This window comes from Rhipicephalus sanguineus, chromosome 4 (assembly GCF_013339695.2).
Source record: "Rhipicephalus sanguineus isolate Rsan-2018 chromosome 4, BIME_Rsan_1.4, whole genome shotgun sequence".
NCBI classification, from domain to species: domain Eukaryota; kingdom Metazoa; phylum Arthropoda; class Arachnida; order Ixodida; family Ixodidae; genus Rhipicephalus; species Rhipicephalus sanguineus.
This window is the reverse complement of record NC_051179.1, coordinates 24,548,073-24,568,948: the sequence shown is the minus strand read 5'-3', so window position 1 is coordinate 24,568,948 and position 20,876 is coordinate 24,548,073. Positions and strand designations below refer to the sequence as shown.

General features: G+C 48.7%; 1 protein-coding gene and 1 long non-coding RNA gene across 2 annotated transcripts in view; one reads left to right on the top strand and one right to left on the bottom strand.

Annotated features, from left to right (window-relative positions):
* Positions 1-13,067, top strand: part of LOC119389627 (retinol dehydrogenase 13) — a 39,182-nt gene extending 26,115 nt beyond the window's left edge. The window contains exons 2-6 of the mRNA XM_037656981.2: positions 1,338-1,580; positions 2,191-2,476; positions 5,510-5,705; positions 8,173-8,391; positions 10,841-13,067. Of these exons, the coding sequence (XP_037512909.1) occupies positions 1,338-1,580; positions 2,191-2,476; positions 5,510-5,705; positions 8,173-8,391; positions 10,841-10,852 (956 nt within the window). The 3' untranslated portion in view covers positions 10,853-13,067. The remainder of the gene's footprint in view (positions 1-1,337; positions 1,581-2,190; positions 2,477-5,509; positions 5,706-8,172; positions 8,392-10,840) is intronic.
* A 3,008-nt stretch (positions 13,068-16,075) lies between these two features.
* On the bottom strand, positions 16,076-17,562 carry LOC125758017 (uncharacterized). The gene is made up of 2 exons (XR_007415722.1): positions 17,323-17,562; positions 16,076-16,135 (listed from the first exon to the last, which is right to left on the bottom strand). It is a non-coding gene; the product is annotated as an uncharacterized LOC125758017 (long non-coding RNA).
* Between the last annotated feature and the right edge of the window lie 3,314 nt (positions 17,563-20,876).

Here is a 20,876-nt window from a genome sequence, read left to right as displayed (position 1 = left end):
TCAAACACCTGGAGCTGACGCGTCTCGACTTTGTTCAGTAGCTACTGGATCAAGTGAGTTCCATTTCTGAAGCGTTGTGTACACCTCACCCGTCTTTCTCTAATATAAGCGTTGTTATCTTTCATCTTGAGTATTAATTTGCACCATAGAAGATGTAGACGACAGAAGGGCATATAAAGAGCCACATGTACCGCTTGACTTCGTCTGTGTTTGCAACAGGAATCCTACCAAGATCATTTGGAAGTTTAGTGCCCATCCTGTAGCCTTTCTTTTTCCTTCCTTGCTTATGTCCTTTTTCCTTCATGCTCAACTGCGCTAAAGCAGCGCAAGAATACTATGCACCAACTCGCCCAATCAGCAGTACTCAACAACTGTTTACAGAGCCTCTCTAACCCCTCCGAAACGACTGACAATCCTCCTAGAAGCCCTGTTAAACTAAGTCAGCTTCATTTAAAGCGCCTCGGCGCGGTAAACGTTGCCAAGTTCCGTTTCTCGTGGCACCATGCCCGGACCCAATGATTCTTAGCATGTCTTGTTTTGGCAGCAGTCCTGAGTACCGCGGTGGAGAGAATAATGGAAGTTGAGGATGTGAGCCCTAATTTATGCAGGGCTTGCAACATCTGTTGAGGTACTTGGGATGACATGTAGGCAGGATAAACTAGGCAACAAAATGCTAAGAGAAAGAAAGAAAGAAAGAAAGAAAGAAAGAAAGAAAAAAAGAAAGAAAGAAAGAAAGAAAGAAAGAAAGAAAGAAAGAAAGAAAGAAAGAAAGAAAGAAAGAAAGAAAGAAAGAAAGAAAGAAAGAAAGAAAGAAAGAAAGAAAGAAAGAAAGAAAGAAAGAAAGAAAGGAAATAGGTTTAATCTTTCCAAGTTTCCAAACTTTCCGTTTTCTACACACATCCAAATTTCATTTCTATTTGCGCATTTCTGGCATCCATGATGCACATAGAAAACGGAAGTGAGGGCGTTCGTGTTCCAGTGCTAGCACTGGAGTTGGCGATCTTTGAAACCACAAGGCCACCTGCTAAGGCTCCTTTTTGCATTAGTGGCGGGAGGCACGGCGCACGGCTTGCTGGCGTTGCACGCGCACACGTTGCTCTATATTGGTTCCTCAGGCGCGCATTTCAAAGGGGTCAATCGGTGAGGTGGACGGTGAACCACAGCGGTGGGCGGTGAAGCCGAACGGTGGACTGAACTTCTACCGCTGCCCACCGTGGGTTTTTCCAAGAATCTGGCACAACTACGAACCTTAACTGTAAAGGTGTTCAAACTGTCTTCTCAGTCACATGTTCCATCACTCTACGATCGTGACATCACTCTCCGGCGCTTTCGTGCAGGCGGTTCCAATGGCCTCGGTCGCACCCTGTGCCTGGAGCTTGCGCGGCGGGGAGCCCGCGTGGTTATCGCGTGCCGCACGCGACTGCGGCGCGACTCGACGGCCTTCTTCCTGCGCGAGAAGACCGGCTCGTTCAACTTCCGAGTCATGTACATGGACCTGACCAACTTGGAGTCCATCCGCGAGTTCGCCAAGGAGCTCATCGCCTCGGAGGAGCGCCTCGACTGCATCGTCAACAACGCCGGTACGTATAGACACACGCGCCGCAGTTAGGTTGTGCTACCTTACTGTGTACCTTACTACCTTACTGTGGCCGAGTTGGTGATTCATTTAACAGCGTAGCTTTTTAAGCTTTAGTTCCAACCGTTGCCGGCGACCGCTCAAAACTTGGCGCAGCTGTGCAAAGCGCAGTGGAAGCATGGCGTAGCCATGCATAGTATAGTGTAGCAAGGGGGTAAACAGGGAAGTGAGGAGGAAGAGGATTGATGTAAGGAGGAGGAGTGTAGGACATAGCCTTGTACAGCATAGTACAGCAAGGAGATGGGAAAGGGAAGTGAGGGTGAGAAAGAGTGACGTGAGGGCGAGGAGGAGGGGAGAGGTTAAAACATATCATAGCCATGCATAGTCTAATATAGCAAGCGGTGGGAAAGGGAAGTTAGGGCGAGAAGGGGGGAAGGCCACCAACTCCCCTGTTTCCTCAGTCCTCGCACCACTAGTGCGTAGCTACCCTATTTTTTCTTTTTTCTTTTAACGTCGTCCCTGCTTTTCGTTTGCGCTGTAAACCGGTATTAGATCCGAGAGGAACATGAGAGAGCAGCATATCTGACTGATGATCGTGTACGCCATGTGCGCAGCGATAATGTCTGGGCGCGACTTCACGGCCGACGGCATCGACCTGATGATGGGCGTCAACTACGTGGGCCACTTCTTCCTCACCACGCTGCTGATCGACAAGCTCCGCTCGACGCCCGGAGGCATCGCTCGCGTCATCAACGTGGTGTGCGGCGGCTTCCGCAACGGTCACATGGCCGACCTGGAGGACATGGAGGACAAGCGAGTGCGCCACGAGTACGACTACCGCACCGTCTACCGGAGCTCCAAGCTGGGACTGTACCTTTTCAACAAGGAGCTGGCCAGGAGGTGCGTACTTATGTGAAGCGTGTTGCGCCTTTACGAAAATAGCGTAACCTAAACTCACACATCTTCAGCTAACCTAACCTATCCTGACAAATGGTATCACCTGATTACAGGGACAGTGAATCTTGAAGTAGCGCTTCTTATGTGAGCTCTTGCGAAGATATACGTGATGCGAGCCTTGCGAAACTTATAAAGCGTCTTTATTAAGGCGAAAGCCTTAGATGCCTCATCAAATACGAAAATTGACCATCGGCGTCCCGCGTCGCATGCGTCGACAGGAGCGATGCACAAAATCATCACTTGATGACGCCATGATGACGTCACAAATCGACGAGATTTGTGACGTCATCATGACGTGACGTAACACGATGACGTCATAACATGGCATTGTCACTTGATCAAACGTGGGCCGATCCTGGAGACAGTCCAAAACCAGGTTAGGTGCACAAAGCTTTTGAGGGGGCGTGGAAGGATCAATACATCGGCTAAGAAGAAAAAGAAGATGGCTTTCGCCTTCGAGTCGTCTTAGGTGAATGTGTAAAGAACGCTGTGAGTTTTTAGGGCCGAAGCACCTTAGGGTCTCGGCTTGTCGGCGGTGCATCGTCGTCTGCTGTCGCTGCGTGCATCGTCGTGACCCATTTGCTGGCATGCATCATCGTGTCCTGTCCATTTGCTTGAGCGCGAGAGAGGGCGCCACCGCCTCAGCGCTCGCCGTGTGGCGAGAGAGAGCGGCGCGCGTTGACTCTGGAAACGCTCTTTCTGCGATGAACGCTGAACTACCATCGCGAGGAACGAGAACGCGCCCTCGCGCGCGAGAAACAACGCCGACGCAGGCAGCGTCTGCTAGCGAGTTTCTTGACTGAAAAATCCGACTGCATCTGCACTTCCTGCACAAATTATATCCGACTCGCTATACCAACGCCTGTCCAGGATGTGGCGCCATCCCCACAACATTTCACGTCACCGTAGAGTGCACCGCTGCCTACTTCCCTCCCCTCCCACCAATCCTTCGGTCCACCCGTACCCCAGAGCAGTGGGAAGGCATCCTTCGCGAAGGCGCCCCCGAGTTCTGTCGGGCTCTCGTCCAGCGGGCCCGGGCTATCGCAGAGGTTGCCATAGGAGTCCCGGAATAGGGACCCTCCCCGTTTTCTTTAAATTTTAATAAAGGAATGTTTTCATCATCATCGCGCTGCACAACCGTTCACCCCCCCCCCCCCCCCCCCCCCCCCCCCCGTATATGCAGACACTGGATCTTGGCTTGCAATATAGTGCCGGTGGGAGATTTTTCTTGCGCGTAGTTGAACAATAAAGATTCGCAGCGTGCACGTTAACTAAAAGTGGACTGCGGGTCTCCGTGTCTAAGCTTTCTTCTGTATCTCATTGCCCATTAGCAGTGATTTTGCTGTGGGAAATACCGGCGCACACTGCATGCTTCGCCCCTCCACAGGATTCACGTTAGTGGAGCTGTATTTTTCTTTTTATTTTTTTTTTTGAGCTTGCGCGTGCCGCTACGATCGAGATCGCCGCAGTTGGAAACGGTTCTCTCGCGGCAGAGCCAATGGTGGGCCAGTGACGCGGAGAGCACATGACGACGGTGGAGTCGAGGAGCGGGCTCGCGGACCGTGAGGTACTCGGTTTCCTTGTTGCACGGCTCAGAAATGTCTCGCGCACCTCTTCAACAACGAGCTTCTCTCCACTGGCTGTGTAGAAGTGCCATTCTTTTCATCTTGTTCTGGACGGCGCTTCCATCCGAAGCAGACCAGTCATTTGCACGTGCCATTTTATTCTTGTGCATTTTTGTCGCATTCTGAATTGTGCATTTCTGTCAACAAGTACGGCACTCCGTACTTTTCGCGTACTCCGTTCGCAGCACATGTTGCTGTTTCTTTCTTTCTTTCTTTCTTTCTTTCTTTCTTTCTTTCTTTCTTTCTTTCTTTCTTTCTTTCTTTCTTTCTTTCTTTCTTTCTTTCTTTCTTTCTTTCTTTCTTTCTTTCTTTCTTTCTTTCTTTCTTTCTTTCTTTCTCTTTTTGCTATACCCGATCCAAAAGCATCCCAGGTCCCTTTGAGGAAGCAGGCAGTTTCCCCCTTGTGCAGGGCTTGTATGTATATATATTATAGTGGTTCTTGACGAAGACAAAAGGATGACGCTGTGTTCTGCAACACTGGCTCTGCGCCAAAGTCGTTTGCCAGAAGGACGCATATACTCTCTCCCTTCGCCTTGCTGGCGCTGTCCTGGACCCCTGGGAGATCACGTGACCCAACCAGGGCTTTTAGGAAGCAAGTTTTCAGGGTCGAAACAGGCCGACGCAAGCTCGAGAGCGAGAGGCGCGATGAGAGCTCAATATCTCTAGCTTCCCGTAAACGTTTGTTTCTTGTCGGTGTGACTAGCGATGCGTGGCCTTTGTCACGAGGTTTGGGAAGTAGGCACGAAGGCGGCTGGTCCCAGCAGTATACGACATAGAACCTGTTGTAACCACGCAAGAGGTCATGGATCCCTCTTTTTCTTTTAACAGCGAAGCTGCTTAAGCCGGAAGTTAGGCCATTAGGTTTTCACAGAAAAACCTCCCCGAGCGATGACGTCACCATGCGTCGCCTAGCAACGCGTTGTAAGAAGCAAAGAAGGAGAAGAGAAGTGAAGAGGAGGAGGAGAAGAAATAAATAACATGAAATAAAATTTCTTGGCGAGGTGGGAATCGAACACGTGTACCCACGGTCCGAAGGCGAGCGTGGTAACCACTCGGCTATCCAGGCACGGTAGCAGAACAAGCAGTTATGGGCACCATATGACTGCATTGCTGTGGGCGAGAGAAAGAGAAAGAAAGAGAGAAAGAAGGAGGAGGGGATATGGTAATTAAAGCAACGCATAGCCATGCATACTATGTATACTATGACAGCAGTACGCAAAAACACACAGTAGATGCTACGGGCGCTGGTCGACCCTGGTAGACGCTGGTCTGATTTCCAGAACGGTAGTACCCTAATTACACTCATTATTTGCGTTTAAAATATACGAACGAATACGTCCCACTCCCGCAGGTACCGCCCGTTCGACGTGGCCGCTTTCTGTGTGGACCCGGGTCTGATTGCCACCAGCCTGTACAAGAACCTTCCTGGATTCCAGGGCCGCTTCATGCACACCTTCGCTCGCATTATGTTCCGCACCACCGAAGAGGCCGTCCAGTCAGTCCTCTACGCCATCATTGGCCGCAAGATCGAGTCGGACTCCGGAAAGGTATGGGGCATCACTGTATATCGCTGTGCGGCTGTTTCAGTGCATTGTTGTGCGGCTTCCCGTTACAATCATTTATACGGACAGTGGCACCAGAGTCACCAGCTTCTTTGAATAGCGAATCAGCCGGACGCATGCTACGTCCGTGCGCTTGTTATGTAGGCACTTGAATATTTTTCATCTATATCCGAAGGTGGGAGGGTTTGGAGATAGTACAGATTGTAGTTTCCTTATGAACGCATGGGTTTCCAAACAGTGAGGATAGTTGCGATTTCATTACGACTAGTATAATAGAACGGTCCTTTCGAACTTCTTGTTTTCAGTTCAGTTCGTGCTCCTGTGAAGGATGGAGAATGTGAAACATTATGTGCTCGTAGAAGCACTATAGTTTATAGGCACTATATAGCTTGTGCAACGACCATCCGATGGTTCGACACGGAAGACATGGATACTGATGTCTTGTCTGCGCGCGTCGCGGTAGGGGTAGCACAGGACTAATAAAGTACTTGTCTGAAACTTTGTTAATTCACCAATATAGTAGTGCTTAGCCCATACTATTTAAGAAGAGAACTTCAGCGCAAATGAAGACGGACTACAAAAACTAGAAAGACAAGCACTGGCGCTTAGTAACAACTGCTTTATTCTTCTCTAAGCATCGCATATATATGCCACAACCACAATCATTGCACGCGCACGCGTAGCTTCGTATTGCATACGTAAAAACATAGATATTTAACCAAGATACGCCACACCCACAATCCTTGCATGCGCACAAAAGGGGCTGGTGTCTTTTAAGTTAGCCCATTACAAAGTTGTGAAAAGAGGAATAGTGTCCACACGTATGGAATCGGCTCACAAAGAGTCGTGTGACCATAAAATGCAGGAGAGCTTTATTGATAATCAGGTACGCTGACTTTTGGCTGCAGGTTACCCTATGTCGCTGCTCACAGCTGTTGCCGAAGCACTGTTTCAGAAAAGAAAAGCCAGTAAGACGGCCACATGTGAACGTGCACCGTTCAGGCCTGTTGTGGTGCCTTATCTCCATAAGGTCACACATCAACCCAAGAAAGTTGCTAACAGGCACTATGTCCCCATGGTTTTCTCTGCGCCCAACAAGCTCTCTAAGCTGTGCTCCTGCACATGCGGTGGTAGCAATCATGGGTGCCAAATCAAACACAGTGTCTGCTATCTCCCTTGCAGCACCTGTGTCGTATATGCCATGCCTCTGGTTTGTGGCAAGACCTACGTCGGGCAAACTGGGCGCTGCATAAACGAGCAACTTAGGGAACATGCACAAAAAGTAACTAACAATGTTGACAAAGGAGCACATCTTGTTGCTCATATTAACTCCTGCCACAACTGTGCTCCGCGATTTCGCGAGACGTTGATTCTCGGCAGAAGTAATAATGAACATGCACGGCTTGCGTTGGAAGCACATCACATCAGGAAAACGGGAGCTGATCGTGTCAGTGACACTTCTATTTCTTTGTACTCCTCAGAATATGAATTTATGCATGCGCATTTTGCTTAGACATCTGTGTTTTTACATGTGCAATACGACGCTACGCGTGCGCATGCAATGATTGTGGTTGTGGCATATATATGCGATGCTGAGAGAAGAATAAAGCAGTTGTTAGTAAGCGCCAGTACTTGTCTATCTAGTATTTGTGGTCCGTGTTTGTTTGCGCTGAAGTTCTCTTCGTAAATGCTACGTACCAACTAGGCCCAACAAAAGTTTTACTTAACCCATACTGTCAGGAGTTATCAACATGCGAACAAATGCGCTGCGACACGGGGTTCTCAACACGTGCCCACAAGAAGCTCTCTTGTGGTTTGTGTTTCCGTGCTTCTGCGTTCCTGTAAAAACCCAATCCAGTTCAGCGAAGTGAAATCTGAGGAAACAGAGCTATCGCTGTTCATTCGGTATTTTTCTACGTTTTGCTGTGATTCTCGGTGTTTTGTTTCTGTGTTTAAATGTTGTATGGGTGTACGATGTTGTTGCTCCTGTTTAACTGTGGCTCTTGCGTGTTTCGCTGTGGTGGTCATCGTTTCATTTGCCATTTCCTCTGCGCTTCCTTCTCTCGAACCTCGGACTTGACGGCTTCTCTTCGCGGCCGCTTGGCTTACGCTTCCTGCTCTCGAAGCTCGGGGTTTGCTGTTCAACTACGGTCCCTAGCCAACGTCGGAGCTGCCGCTGTAGCCATGCGGAGTCCATTGCCCTCATCCGGCACGCACTCTGATTGGTCCGCTCCTCCCCCGGCATGCCGTTAAAGTTGTTGTTGTTGTTGTTGTGGTGGTGGTGGTGGTTGCGTGGCGCAGTTGCTCTTATACCCTCCTCTCCCTTCCTCTCCTGATCACGTGACCTGGCTCTGCTCCTGCGTGACGCCAGATGGCGATGGGCGGACCTAGACATAGAGCAGCCTCGTGTACATGCATGCTTCTGAACACGATGCCGATCTTTTGCTCGCAGGTGATCAAGGACCTGCACGCGTACGACGCCCGCAGCTCAGAGTGGACCGAGGAGGCGACCCGCAGCCTGTGGGAGCGCACCGAGGAGCTGATCCGCTCCAAGGGCATCCCCTTCTCACTCTCCGAGGAGGCCGAAGAAGAGGACCTGGGCGGAGGCGTCGAGGCGGCCAAGATCAACCTGGAGGCGTTCGCCCAGAGGATGCAGCAGGGCATCCAGCAGGTGCGCCCCCCCACTGAAGAAGAGGAAGAGGAGGAGGAGGAGGAGGAGGAGGAAGAAGAAGAAGAGGAAGAGGCCTAGATAACGCGCGCTCGCTCCGTTCACTGCAGGGCTCGCTACAGCCACGCTAAGCCACCGCAATGCGTCGCACTGTACGACGTGGCAGTTATACAGGTCCCATATTACTGTTGGGCACATCGATCCCATGTAGTGTATAATAAGGCAGAATCTCTTTTCCCGACGCGAACGACTTTCAGTTTAAGCCATAGGCGTCCGCAGGGTTCTGTATCGCAGAAGGTTTCACAACTGCCTACCTTTGGTCCCCTGCTTTGCGGGGCTACAAGTGGAAAGTAGACCTCTCTTGAAGGCAGCATAAGCGGTCCTCGGTTGGCATTATTGTCGAACATTTGCATGGCCTTATAACCCTGCATGGTAGACAATGACGGGAAAGGTACGATTGAGTAAAGATACCAAGTTGACTTGGCGCCCCCCTTAAGTGATTCGAGATCACAAATCAGGTTCGTGTAATTTCGGCTTACAGTCTCTTGAGTCCGTTAAGTAGAGCACAGACGGAGCAGGATGACAGACCTGGTCATAATGTGAAAAGAATGCACTCCGTTAATAACTTCAGTGTGGTACATCAGGGGTCGCCATGCATTGAAAGCGACGGGTAATTGAATTCCTCGACTCCTTCTGAAGATCGTTACTCAAAACAGCTCGGGCACCCGCGGAAGGTATCGTGAAGCGCGATTTTATACAATCAAAGCGTTGTGTAGCAAGTCGCTGTAGCGAGCCTTACATTGAATGGAAGAGCCAGATAGGTTTTTTCTAAGTTCTTACATGCCAGAAGACCATGACGCATGAGTTAATAACCCTGAGAAACGACCTTGTTTTCGAGGTGATAATTTCCAGAGTGTTCTTGTCAAATGTCAAATCCATGGCGCCGTATAAGGTGTCTTCGAAAAAAAAAAAAATGTCAACCAAGCAGCGTAAGTTTTACCGTGAGTTCCAGAACCAGGACAGGACGAAGCGCAACCTAAAGGGAAAAAAAGTTAATGAAAGGATAACAGGCCTCTTCAACTACTTAAAACGAGAGTGAACTATGATCTTTTATGAAAGAGTTATGCGATGCTCTTTCGATGCCATCAGAATGTACAGCCCGCGTCACGCTCGACCGAGAACCCCCCTTTGCTGCCATAATCGCGATAAATTATATAACCATTGTCCCAATGGAAATCAAGTTCTGTCCACTGCCAGGACGAAGGCCTCTCCCTCTTCTCTTCGTGTGTTTACGTTCAACATCAACCTCATCCATTCCTCCCTACTCGGTGTCCTTACTTCATCCTTGCATTTGGTTGTCAACCTTCCTCGAATTTATTTCAATGGGGAGCATTCTTTGTTGAGGTGCACACCGATTTCTTCTGATCCGTTCGTGTCGGATAACAACAATAACAACAATAACAGAAAAAAACGCAGAACAGTGCATGCGCGGAAAAATTGCGCAAAAATAACAAAACAAGAAAGAACGCTGCAACTGACAGCCGCAATTGACATAGTGCTAGAGAGTTCAAGAGAGTGCTAGGGACCCTGTAGCGTACTTAATAATAAAAAAATGATAAAACGCGCTTACTGTATCTTACGGCTACGTCCCAGTACCGGTGTTTGCATCTTCTTTCGAACTGAACTCTTAGCTTGCACGTGACGTCATGGACGAAGCTTTCTTGCGTACTGGTGCCACAACATGGCGGCTATAATGACGTCAACGCAGTATATTCACTGCTGCAGTTAAAATGCTTCGATATTATAAAGACGTCGCCGGAACTTCATTGACATCTGCGTCTCAGTCACGACAGACGTGCGTGCCATGTGCTGATGAAGTTTACGTGACGTCATGAACCTCGCTTCCCACCGTGCTGGCACAACGACATGCCGGCTTCAATGACGTCACTGCAAGCTATACCTGCAGCTTCCAAGAATGCTCCGCACCATGCAATAACTTCCCAGTAGGGAGCTTCTGCTTGAACTTTTTTTTCTGTTCTGCCATCTTTGTTTCCTGCTTTGCGCATCAGGGGTCGTACACAGGCCTGCTTTTCACTCTATGTTTAACAGATATGTCTCACGTAAATCCCAGCAGGGATTCTGTGTGCCTATGTGTTGAAGACTTCCCGCTTCTGCAAATGTCTTGTCTCGGCCTTCTTTGAAGTCGTGGTCAAAAGCCTGCCACAACTCAGGCTCGCCTAAGCTTATATCGAACGGCTCAATTCACATCAAGATGCGTGGCGCGGGCTGTACATTCTATCTCGGAGGAAAAGCAACCTCTTGCACTGCTGAATACTGTAAAACAAATTTTGCCAGCAGTGTTTTGTTATCAACCAATTTATCAGTTTTGCGTGAACCGTAAGCGCTTAAAGCTTGTCAGCGGATGGAAGCAATGACCTCCGTCTTTTTCCAGGTTGACGACTGACCTGGCGCTGGAGTTCACGGTGAAGACGCTGACTCATGCGCACGAGCGTCCTTCGTTGTTATCTCATTTTTACCCTCTCCTTTTTCCCTTTCCCCTCATGTGTACAGATCGCTGTGACTCCGTGTTATGTGCTGTCCTTATTTGTCCTATCTTTTTCTTTTTTCTACCCTTTACGTATTTATTTTTATGTTGCGATGTGACGTACAACGCGGATTGCTACGCCGCCCCCTCTTGGCTCGCTACGAAGTCTAAAGGCCCGCGATCTTCGTAAGCGTTGTTAGTATCCCGTCACGTGACTGACCTCTTGTCCGGAGATGCTTGCGAGGCACGAACTGACGCACACTTTGATAGGGCGACAAAGAAATGCAGGTTATAGACGATTTCACGTAAGACACATGGGCCCAGCCATCTTGAGCTGTTAAACGAATGTTTTTCTTATTTCTGTATGTCGTGACGTGAAATTAACGAGGTCATCTAACGCCGAAAGCACCAACTGGACCGTTTTCATGCGAATGCGTGTACCGTAGCACTGTTCGTTTACTTGTTAGATACAAAACGGCAAGGCTACAGCTTAATATGGCGCCACCAAAACACATCCGTGAAATAGTTTATAGACGATGTAGACGTAAACAGACTATTTTAAGGATGGGTTTCGGTGCCGCCATGTTGGGCTAGCCTTGCCGTTTTGTATCTTTAACAAGTGAACGAACAGTGCCACGGTACATGAATACGCATGAAAATGATTTGAGTTGGTGCTTTCGACGTTAGATGACCTTGTTAATTTCACATCACGACGTACAAAAATAAGAAAAAAAAAACATTCGTTGAACAGCCCAAGATGGCGACGCCCATGCTTCCAACGTAAAATCGTGTGTAAGTCGAGCTTGATTGGCATGGCCTTTGACGAAGGATCGCTAGCCGATACGTAGTCCATGGCGTACCATGCTTTAGGGCTTTTAGAACGAGCATTAGCCGGAACGTAGCCCAATGGACGCCAGTTTTGTATGACTCAACCAGTGTTCCACGCTCCGCCACCAAGTTTTTCAACGTTCGTGTCGTCAGAACTGCGATAAGCAAAGTCCGTTTAGTCGACCATCGATGTCAGCCGCGAGAATAGAGGCAGTCAGGGCCAGGATATCTTCAACGTGAAGATTGCGCGTGGTTCGGCATTTAGCTGTAGCCTGATTTAAGAGCGGAGAGGGGCTTGCGAATGTGAATGCTCTGTGAACAAGCTACGTCACTCGGCCTCATAGCGACAGTTTCTACCAAAAGCAATTGGTATTCATATTGCAAACGCATGTATATTATTTATTGCGGTTGCGCAAGCATTGCAGCTAGGCCGGAAACAACGATTTGTAGCGATAAGTATTCGTGAAAGTTGGTTTATAAGGCATTTGAACGCTTCGGGATCTCTAAAGAAAATCTCGACAGGTTTCACGCGTGGATGACCCTACTGATGTAAGAAACATTCTAACAGGGTTTTGCCGAACCGAAATCTTTATTTGCAGACGGATTGCTTTATCACGTCAGCAACATAAAAGAAAACAAAATTCAGCGCAGTTCTCCTCTAGCATTACCAAATGCAATAAGCTCCTTTTTTCACCTCTGCTTTTTAATAACTTAACGTACATAAATTATTATTCGATCCCACAAATATCAAGTTCCGTTTTGACATCGAAAGAATAATGTCATATGTTCTGTAGATACCTCCTATCCAGAATGTTCTACCTGAGTGTGATCTCGAGGAGAGTGTAATTGTCAACGTTTCTGTTCGTGTGTTTCCAATATACCATTATAGTCTATTCCTTTCTTTCTTTTTTTCTTGTTTGCGTTTTCATAAACGAGTGATAAAGTTCAGCAAACGTCCACTGTGACAAGCTGGCCACTGGCCACCTCGGTCGCTGACAACCTCGGCCACCGACAATCTCGGCCGCTGGCTGTATTCGCAAGTTAGGCGCATGCTTTTTCAAATGAAAATTTACGCAGCTGCTGTCATTGGCACGTCAAAATGACTGCTGATGAAAGATGAAACAAACTGACACTCGGAACAAAATAATATTTCTATCGAAACTTATTGCGACCATAATGAACATTTTATTTAAGGCCATGGTAGAGCAGAGATGTGTAGATGTTCGATGCCTTCGGGACCGGAAGAACATACGACGAATGAAAATGTTGCGCAATTCTCAATAAAGAAAGAAACAAACAGAAGTTACTTCAGCATGAATGTGTCACAATTCGTTTGTCTCTGAGTCACTTGTTTATTTCTTTAATTCATGCACCTCTGGCGCTTAGGGAAGATCATCAACGGCGCAAGACACGACTGGATGAATAAGCACACTGTATGTACACTATACATTTACTTGTATCGGTATGCACACTATATGACACTGGTAGAAACCCTTCAACCACCAGGCCACCCCTCTAGTCACCTAAGAGGAAGAGGGGGGGGCGCAAAATCTGCCCCATACATTGACTTAGCAGGAAGGGGGCGCGCTGCGATGAACCTTCGCCCCCCCCCCCCCTGATGGGGAACCCTGCGCACGCCTATGGTAATAGGTAAATGCATAAGTGACCGTGTGAATTTTTACAGCTGAGCTGTATAAGCTCGTAGTAAGGCCGGCGTTGCAGAGAACTCGGTGGGTATGCGCCACAAAAAGATGTGCACAGCAGCTTCTGGCATAGCACAGACATGCATAGTGTAGTATAACAAAGGGTGGGAAAGGCAAGCGAGGGTGAGGAGGAAGGAAAAGAAGAGGGAGAGGGTAAAGCATGGCACATCCTTTATAGTAGAGTTGAGCAAGAGGTGGAAAAGGGAAGTGAGGATTAGGAGGAGTGATGTGAGGGTGACGAGCAGAGAAAGGAGGAGGCCAGAGATTAAATAATGACATAGTTTGCCTTGCATAGCATAGTATAGCAGGGGGTGGAAAAGGGAAGTGAAGGTGAGGAGGAGCGAAAGGAGGAGGAGAAGGCCACCAGCTCCGCTGTTTCCTCAGCCTTCGCACCACTAGTGCGTTGCTGCCCCAATTTTTTCAACTGTTTTATGCCGGGGCCCACCAGGACTTCACTGACGTCACATCCGTCACGGAAATGACGTTGATAAAATGCACACAGATGAGGAAGAAAAACTAGAACAAAAAGGTTCGTTGGCGCGGATGATCTGGCAGTCGAACCAACGACCTCTCTGTCCGCGGTGATATGGTCCGGGCGCTCTACCCATTGCGCTATCGACACACACACGCGAGCCTGCACAAACACGCCTTATATATCTCACACCTTGTCCGCGAGAGAGACGCCAGCGGGAAGTGGAACCCCTTCGCGCGTCCTCGGCTCAAGCTACGAACTCTGCCTCTCGCGTTCCCGAAGCGCTGTGTGGTAATGTATGCATGAGTAGAGGCATAGGTTACCGTATTACTGGGGAGCGTACACCTCGCCGTTTCCCTCCTCAACTGGTGACGCTTTGAATGAATGCGTATCGAGTACCAGTGTTTATTATGTGCTTGTTGATGCCATATCTTTGAGCGGAATTCACCATATTCCGTGTGCCGTGTATGTTAACTATATTTCAACTACCACAAAGGTTTAACATCGATCATGGATGTTAGTCGTCGGAATGGAAAAGCGCCACCAGGCATCAACGTCGGTGCAGTCACGTAAAACACCAAGAAACATTGTGCAAGTTCTCATGTATCAATGTACAATAAACCAGCGTTTACAAAGGAGGCGTTCACTAAACTATCAACTACTTCTGTGAGGACGCGTTTCACTTTCATGTAATACCGACTCTTATGACGGAGGGATCAACAGTTTTTTTTTTTTTTAGAGTGCAGCTCATAGGCGCCCGTTCCTGCGTTGAGCGGCGTCGCCGGCGTTGGCTGGCGTCGGCGTAACCGACAGAGAGAGAGAGAGAATAAACCTTTATTCGGGAATGTACAGAAAACCTTCGTTGGGTTGGGCCCTCACCCGAGGGCTCCATTGCCTTGCGCGAAACTGCGAGACCACTGGACCAGCTGCTGCTGTTCCTGCCGGCGTAACGCCCCGTGGGCCAGGGCATTCCCACGTGGAGTGGTACGCTATTGGTACGGATCCACAAAAGGGGCATTAGGAGCAGTATTGAGTTGGATGAACGAGATTTAGTATGTAGAGGCAAGGAAATGAGTTAGTCTGCAGTTGCCGCCAAGCGACAGCACCTGCTCTGTTAAGTGAAGGATGAGGAGGAGGATATGTGTAACGGCTCTGTCGGTAGTACTCCAGCGTCGCGTTGTAGTTTAGTGGTTCTGTCGGTGCGTCGTCTGGGTTGGGCATCTTTTCCGACGGTGCCCGGCCGGTCAGACCTCGGGCAACCGCATGATGAACGCATTCATTACCATGGAGAGAAGCGTTTCCAGGAGTCTAGATGATACGCACCGGACGTAATGCGGACGGCGAGACAGAAGACAGCATATTGTGTGTATCATCATCATCATCAGCCTGTCTACGCCCACTGCAGGGCAAAGGCCTCTCCCATGTTCCGCCAATCAACCCGGTCCTGTGCTTTCTGCTGCCACGTAATACCTGCAAACTTCTTAATCTCATCTACCCACCACATACACACATTGTGTGTATGTGCAGCCACAAATCCTTGAGCGAATGCACGGCAAGCAGCCTGCGAGTCTGTCACTATGGTGACAGGGGCGTCACGTGACAATGTCGTGGCGTGGACAATGGCCAGTGCGATAGCTCCATCCTCTGCCGAACGACTGTCCGTAAAGCGAAGTGTTGCAGACGAAACAAGGGTGTCTGTGTCGTCTATCACGGCTAAACACATGGCGGGCTTCTGTGGGTAGTGCGCTGCATCAGTGTATAGGACTTGTAAGTCTGTGGTGCCATCACCAAAGACGCGTGTCATGGCCTGAACTCGGGCACGTCGACGACCGGCGTGGCAGTGGGGATTCATGTTGCGTGGAATCGGAGCCACTTTAATTAGAGCACGAAGAGTAGGAGCAAGTTCATGTTGCGGTACCTGTGTGGGTTTTCCAGGAATGGGGTAGCCAAGACGAGAAAGAATGGCGCAGACCTGACGGGTCTGCGTGAGCCGTTGAAGTTGACTGTTGTGCTGGGCCTCGAGCAGTTCGGTTACGGTGTTGTGGACACCGAGTTGAAGGAAGCGTTGCGTAAATGCGTGTGGAGGCAAGTCGACAGCCGCCTTCGCCGCCGTCCGTAAAAGAATGTCCATCTTTTTGGTTTGAGCAAGTGTGAGATTATGATAGGGAAGGTGATAGGTGAGCCGACTAACTATGAGTGCTTGTACTAAGCGGAGGACATGGTTCTCACAGAGGCCTCTTCTGCGATTGGTCATGCGGTGGATCATGTGTGCAATTTGTGTTATCTGCTGAGCCAGAAGGTGTGTAGTGTGCGAGGCCTTGCCATATGATTGATTGTGGAGGCCTGAAATACGGAGTGGAGGTACCTGAGGAATAGGACGGCCATAAAGAAACAGTGAAATGTCGGGATAATTGTCGGTTTTGCGTCGCCGCCTACGTACCAATAACAACTCCGACTTTTCCACTGAGCACGTAAGGCTGCCGGTAGCATCATAGCCTTGTACAACAGACGCAGCTTCCTGGAGAGCATCCTGAATGGTTCCGTCTGATCCTTTGGTTGCCCAAATTGTAATATCATCTGCTTAGATGGCATGCTGGATGTTGGGAATTTGTTGTAATAATGGAGGGAGTTTAGCCATAGCCACGTTGAACAAAGTGGGCGAAAGGACTGAGCCCTGTGGTGTTCCTCTGCCTGAGAGACTATAAAATGACGTCCGACCGGAGGTCTCCAATCCCCCTACCCAATTGAAATTGGCCGACGGCCGATGGTTGGCAAACAAATGGGCAGCGCTCGGCGACCGGTATTGTTGGCCGACCAGTGGCGACCCAAAGTGGGGCTCTCATTGGCACCAATTACGCTGGTTATTAGTTGGCCGAAGGCGTTCAGCCAATGGTCGGCAAATGATAGGGACAGAGTCGGCACCCAATGCTCGGGCGACCGAACGTGATCTTCGTAGGGCCATGCTTTGCTACCTACCACGTTGGCCAGGTACTATGAGCCAGCGACAAGCCGACATTGCTTTATATCTGTGGGCGCAATTTTTTTTCCTACGCCGCGCGCATTATTTCTGTCAGCCAAAATTTCTTGTACGAGCGTTGAGCGTCGGCTGTCATTTTTTGCACTACATTATACGCACAAGATTATTGATTCGACTGTGCACCGTGCCTGATGTCTATAAGGTCGGCCCACGGCCTTGGGCCTATGTTAGCAACCAAAGGTCGGCCGGTGTAAGGCCATTAACCAATCCCAACCTCGGCCCAACTCCGTCGCCCAAGCTCGGGCCATGGCCGGCCAGGTCGGCCATGCACGTTGGGCCAGAATAGAGCCGAGGTCGTCCTTTCAGTGGCTGTGCGGCCAGAAAGAAAGGCCCTGGCATAATTGTAGACACGTGCGCAGCACTGGGAGGAAGCGAGATTGCCAAGAATTAGGTCGTGGGAGACGTTGTCAAAAGTGCCCTCGAGATGCAGGGCCAGAATTGCCCGGACCTGGTTTGAAGTGGGGCTATCCAACACGTCCTCCTTAAGCTGTAGTAAAACGCCCTGTGTAGAAATACCGGGACGGTAGCCGAAGAGTGTATCCGGAAAAAAGTGAGTGTCTTCGAGAAATGGCTGGAGTCAGGATAGGACAACGCGTTTAAAGAGTTCAGCTACACATGAGGTTAAGGATATAGGTCGAATATTCTGGAGAGATAGCGGCTTGTCATGCTTCGGAATAAGTATGACTTCTGCGTGTCGCCAGTCCTGTGGTAGCGTGCCGTTATTCCAATGTTCGTTGTAAGAAGGGGTGAAATGCTCGATGGCCTCGCCATCTAGATTACACAGAAGCTCCCTTGTAGCACGAATTGTTGACGCAATGCTGCGAATGTTGTTGAATGTCGCGCAACGTTTCGCAACGTTGTGTCAATGTTGCCAGATGTTGCTCAACATTCAACAATGTTGAGGTAACGTTGGATTTTTATGTTAAAGCAACATTGTGAAATGTTTACAGATGTTGGCCCGTGTTCGGCTACATGGCTGAAACATAGCCGCTGTAACTACAGATATTTCCTGCAAAACTGGTCTTATTTTCATGGCATGCATAGATTTAAAGATTGCTCCACTGCTTGCCCATATTAAATATGCCATTGCTGCACTGCTGGCCGCTTTGAGAGCGCGCGCGTACGTGTGCAACGCGCGTCTTCAATTCGGGGTCTAATTCATCAACACTGGTGGCCAGGCCTTTTCTTTGTAAATATCGCGCAGCTAGCCGCAAGGGGCCCCTCATCAAAGATTGTGGTCACTATTGATGAATGGAAATGTTTCTGCTATTCGCTGTTTTGGACATGAACATTTATCTTGAACAATATGTAAACATTTTTTTTCCTAGAAAAAATTGTAGCGTTAATTTGATTCTAGAACATTGTTTATATGAAAGCCTTTGTGTCTTTTCTCTTACGATGTGCAATAAATCTTTGCAGTACTTCTTATGTTGTTCACTCTGAGTGATGAACTCGTATCTAGAAACTTCCATGCCACTAGGAAGCTCACCGTCGTCACAGCTATCATGGACCTGCGGCTGCTCTTCAAAACTATTGCTGACACGATATTGCAAGCGCCGAGATGCATTTAATTTTATTGTGTAAGAAACATGGAAAAATAATTTATTTTGCTCAGTGATAGAAGTTAGGCTAAGATAAACTGCTCTGTTTACACCTTTTGGGAAATATTACTACTATTGTAACCATTAACTAGCAACAAGTAGATCTGCATGTACCACAGCTGTTCAAGCGAGGCTGGCTTCATGGCCACTGGTGTAAAGCATGATTATACATATCATGTAAATTTAATAATTTGATTTATTGTCTTCTCAGCCATTGGCGGCTTCACTCTGTCACTTGATGTTGCTGTAGACATGGCGGAATCGATATGCCTACGGTTGAGGGATCAGGGTGCATGAAGAAAAAGCCGTGAACGCCACACCAATGCCTTGAATGAATGTGGCTGAATGTTGGCATACGTTGAAAGTTACTCTAAGGTTTCTTGTATGTTGTAGAAGCTTTGAAGTAGCATTGCCACAGCATTATGATAATAATGATGTATGTTGCAGCTAAGTTACTTAAAGGTTGCCTAAATGTTGCAGGAACATCACGTTATGGCAATGTTGCTTTTGAATGTTGCGGGAATGCGGCCAATAGCGGACATTAGCCACGTTTTGGCAATGTTAGCATATAACATTGACTCAACGTTGTGACAACAATTCGTGCCACAAGAGAGTGTGTACGTAATCCCGTCAGCCCCGGGTGCTGTGTGACGAAAATGTTCCTGTATGTAGCAACTATAGGTACATGTTACCAACACCAGACGCAGTAAGCTGATATGTGGTGCTTATATTATTTAATGCTGGATAGCGCGCCTAATTCGAATAGGACAATGAAGGAACACAGATGCACAAGACAGGCTTTACTCGCAACTAAGCTTTATTCAGAAAAGTTTCCATAGATCTATAAACAGCCGAGTGGCACGCGCAGGCGCATTGCACGTACATGTACGTTACAGTCACAGTTGCAGGTAGAGTTGCGTTAGAGTTGTTATACTTACACTTATCCGTCATGACGGAGAACACACGCAGGTTTCATGAACCCGGGTGCATGTGTGGAAGGGGTTCTTGGTAGTTCTTGAATAAGGTCATCATCACCGTGATCGGAGAGCACCAGCAGGTGGACAGGACTTGTTATCGGATTCGTTCGTGATCGCGGCTACGAACGGTCTAAGTGTAGTGAAGTGCGAGGTATAGTAGAGCTGGTGGAAACCACGGATGGCTTTTACGAAGAAATGATCTATGATGCCTCCTGTCCTGGACGTGGCACTGAGGTCTTGTGATGCCCTGCCCACATCCGAGCCGTCTTTCATGCCGTCTAAGAACCAGGCGTTGTTGGGTTTTGATAAATGAATGCTGAAGTCAACCGGTAATCATGAGGGACATGGTCCTCTCGGCAGAGTTATTGTAGGAAGCATTGACCCCGTTTTTTGCTTAATCCACGGGTCGACGTTGCGGACCACATGGACGAGTGGGTGGTAGCCCAGAGTCTTCCAGGGGTGCTCTGTCGTCTGCTCGCTAACTTTCCTTGCGTCGGCCGCTGTGGTGGAGTAGTTGCGGTGCTCGGCTGCTGACCCGAAGGTCGCAGGTTCGATCCCAGCTGCGGCGGTCGCATTTCGATGGAGGCGAAATGCTGGAGGCCCGTGTACTGTGCGATGTCAGTGGGCGTCAAAGAATACCAGATGGTAAATATTTCCGGAGCCCTTCACTATACGGCGTCTCTCATAATCATATCGTGGTTTTGGGACGTAAAGCCCCGACAATTACTATTATGATCCCTTTCCTTCCGTGTAAATGTGTATGCTCGCGGTTACTGCGTTGATTGAGACTCTGTTATCACCTGTGGCACATACCCGCATAACATGAACTCTGGTATGCGGGTATGTGCCACATGACTGAGGGAAAGGATTTCATGACGTACGCGACAGGTATTTTGGGTTATTCATTGTCATCACCAATGAATCGTGTTCGTCATACACTCATCCTATGCTATGCAAATTTTGGTATATTACAACCTATGGAGACGACCGGGAGTGCGCCCAGACCACGGTGCCCAGACGTAGGCGGCTGGATAGATAGATATATGTTGCTGTTGGCATCGTTAAGCAACTGCAAACAACTGGTTATATAGCACATGTGCGACTCTTTAGTTATGTGTGTGCGTATACCATTTTCACATTTCTCTAGTGCCATTCCGTAACGTTTCGCGCAATGTGAAAAATTGCGACACAGTTACCTTCCTGCGTATGCCTCGCATAACATCGATTCTCACGGTACGTACGTGGGATCTGCAGAATTTTTTCTTCTCAATCGATGTATTTATCCCCCAACCCCCCTCGGAAAGCTTTCTGCATCTAACGTGGTT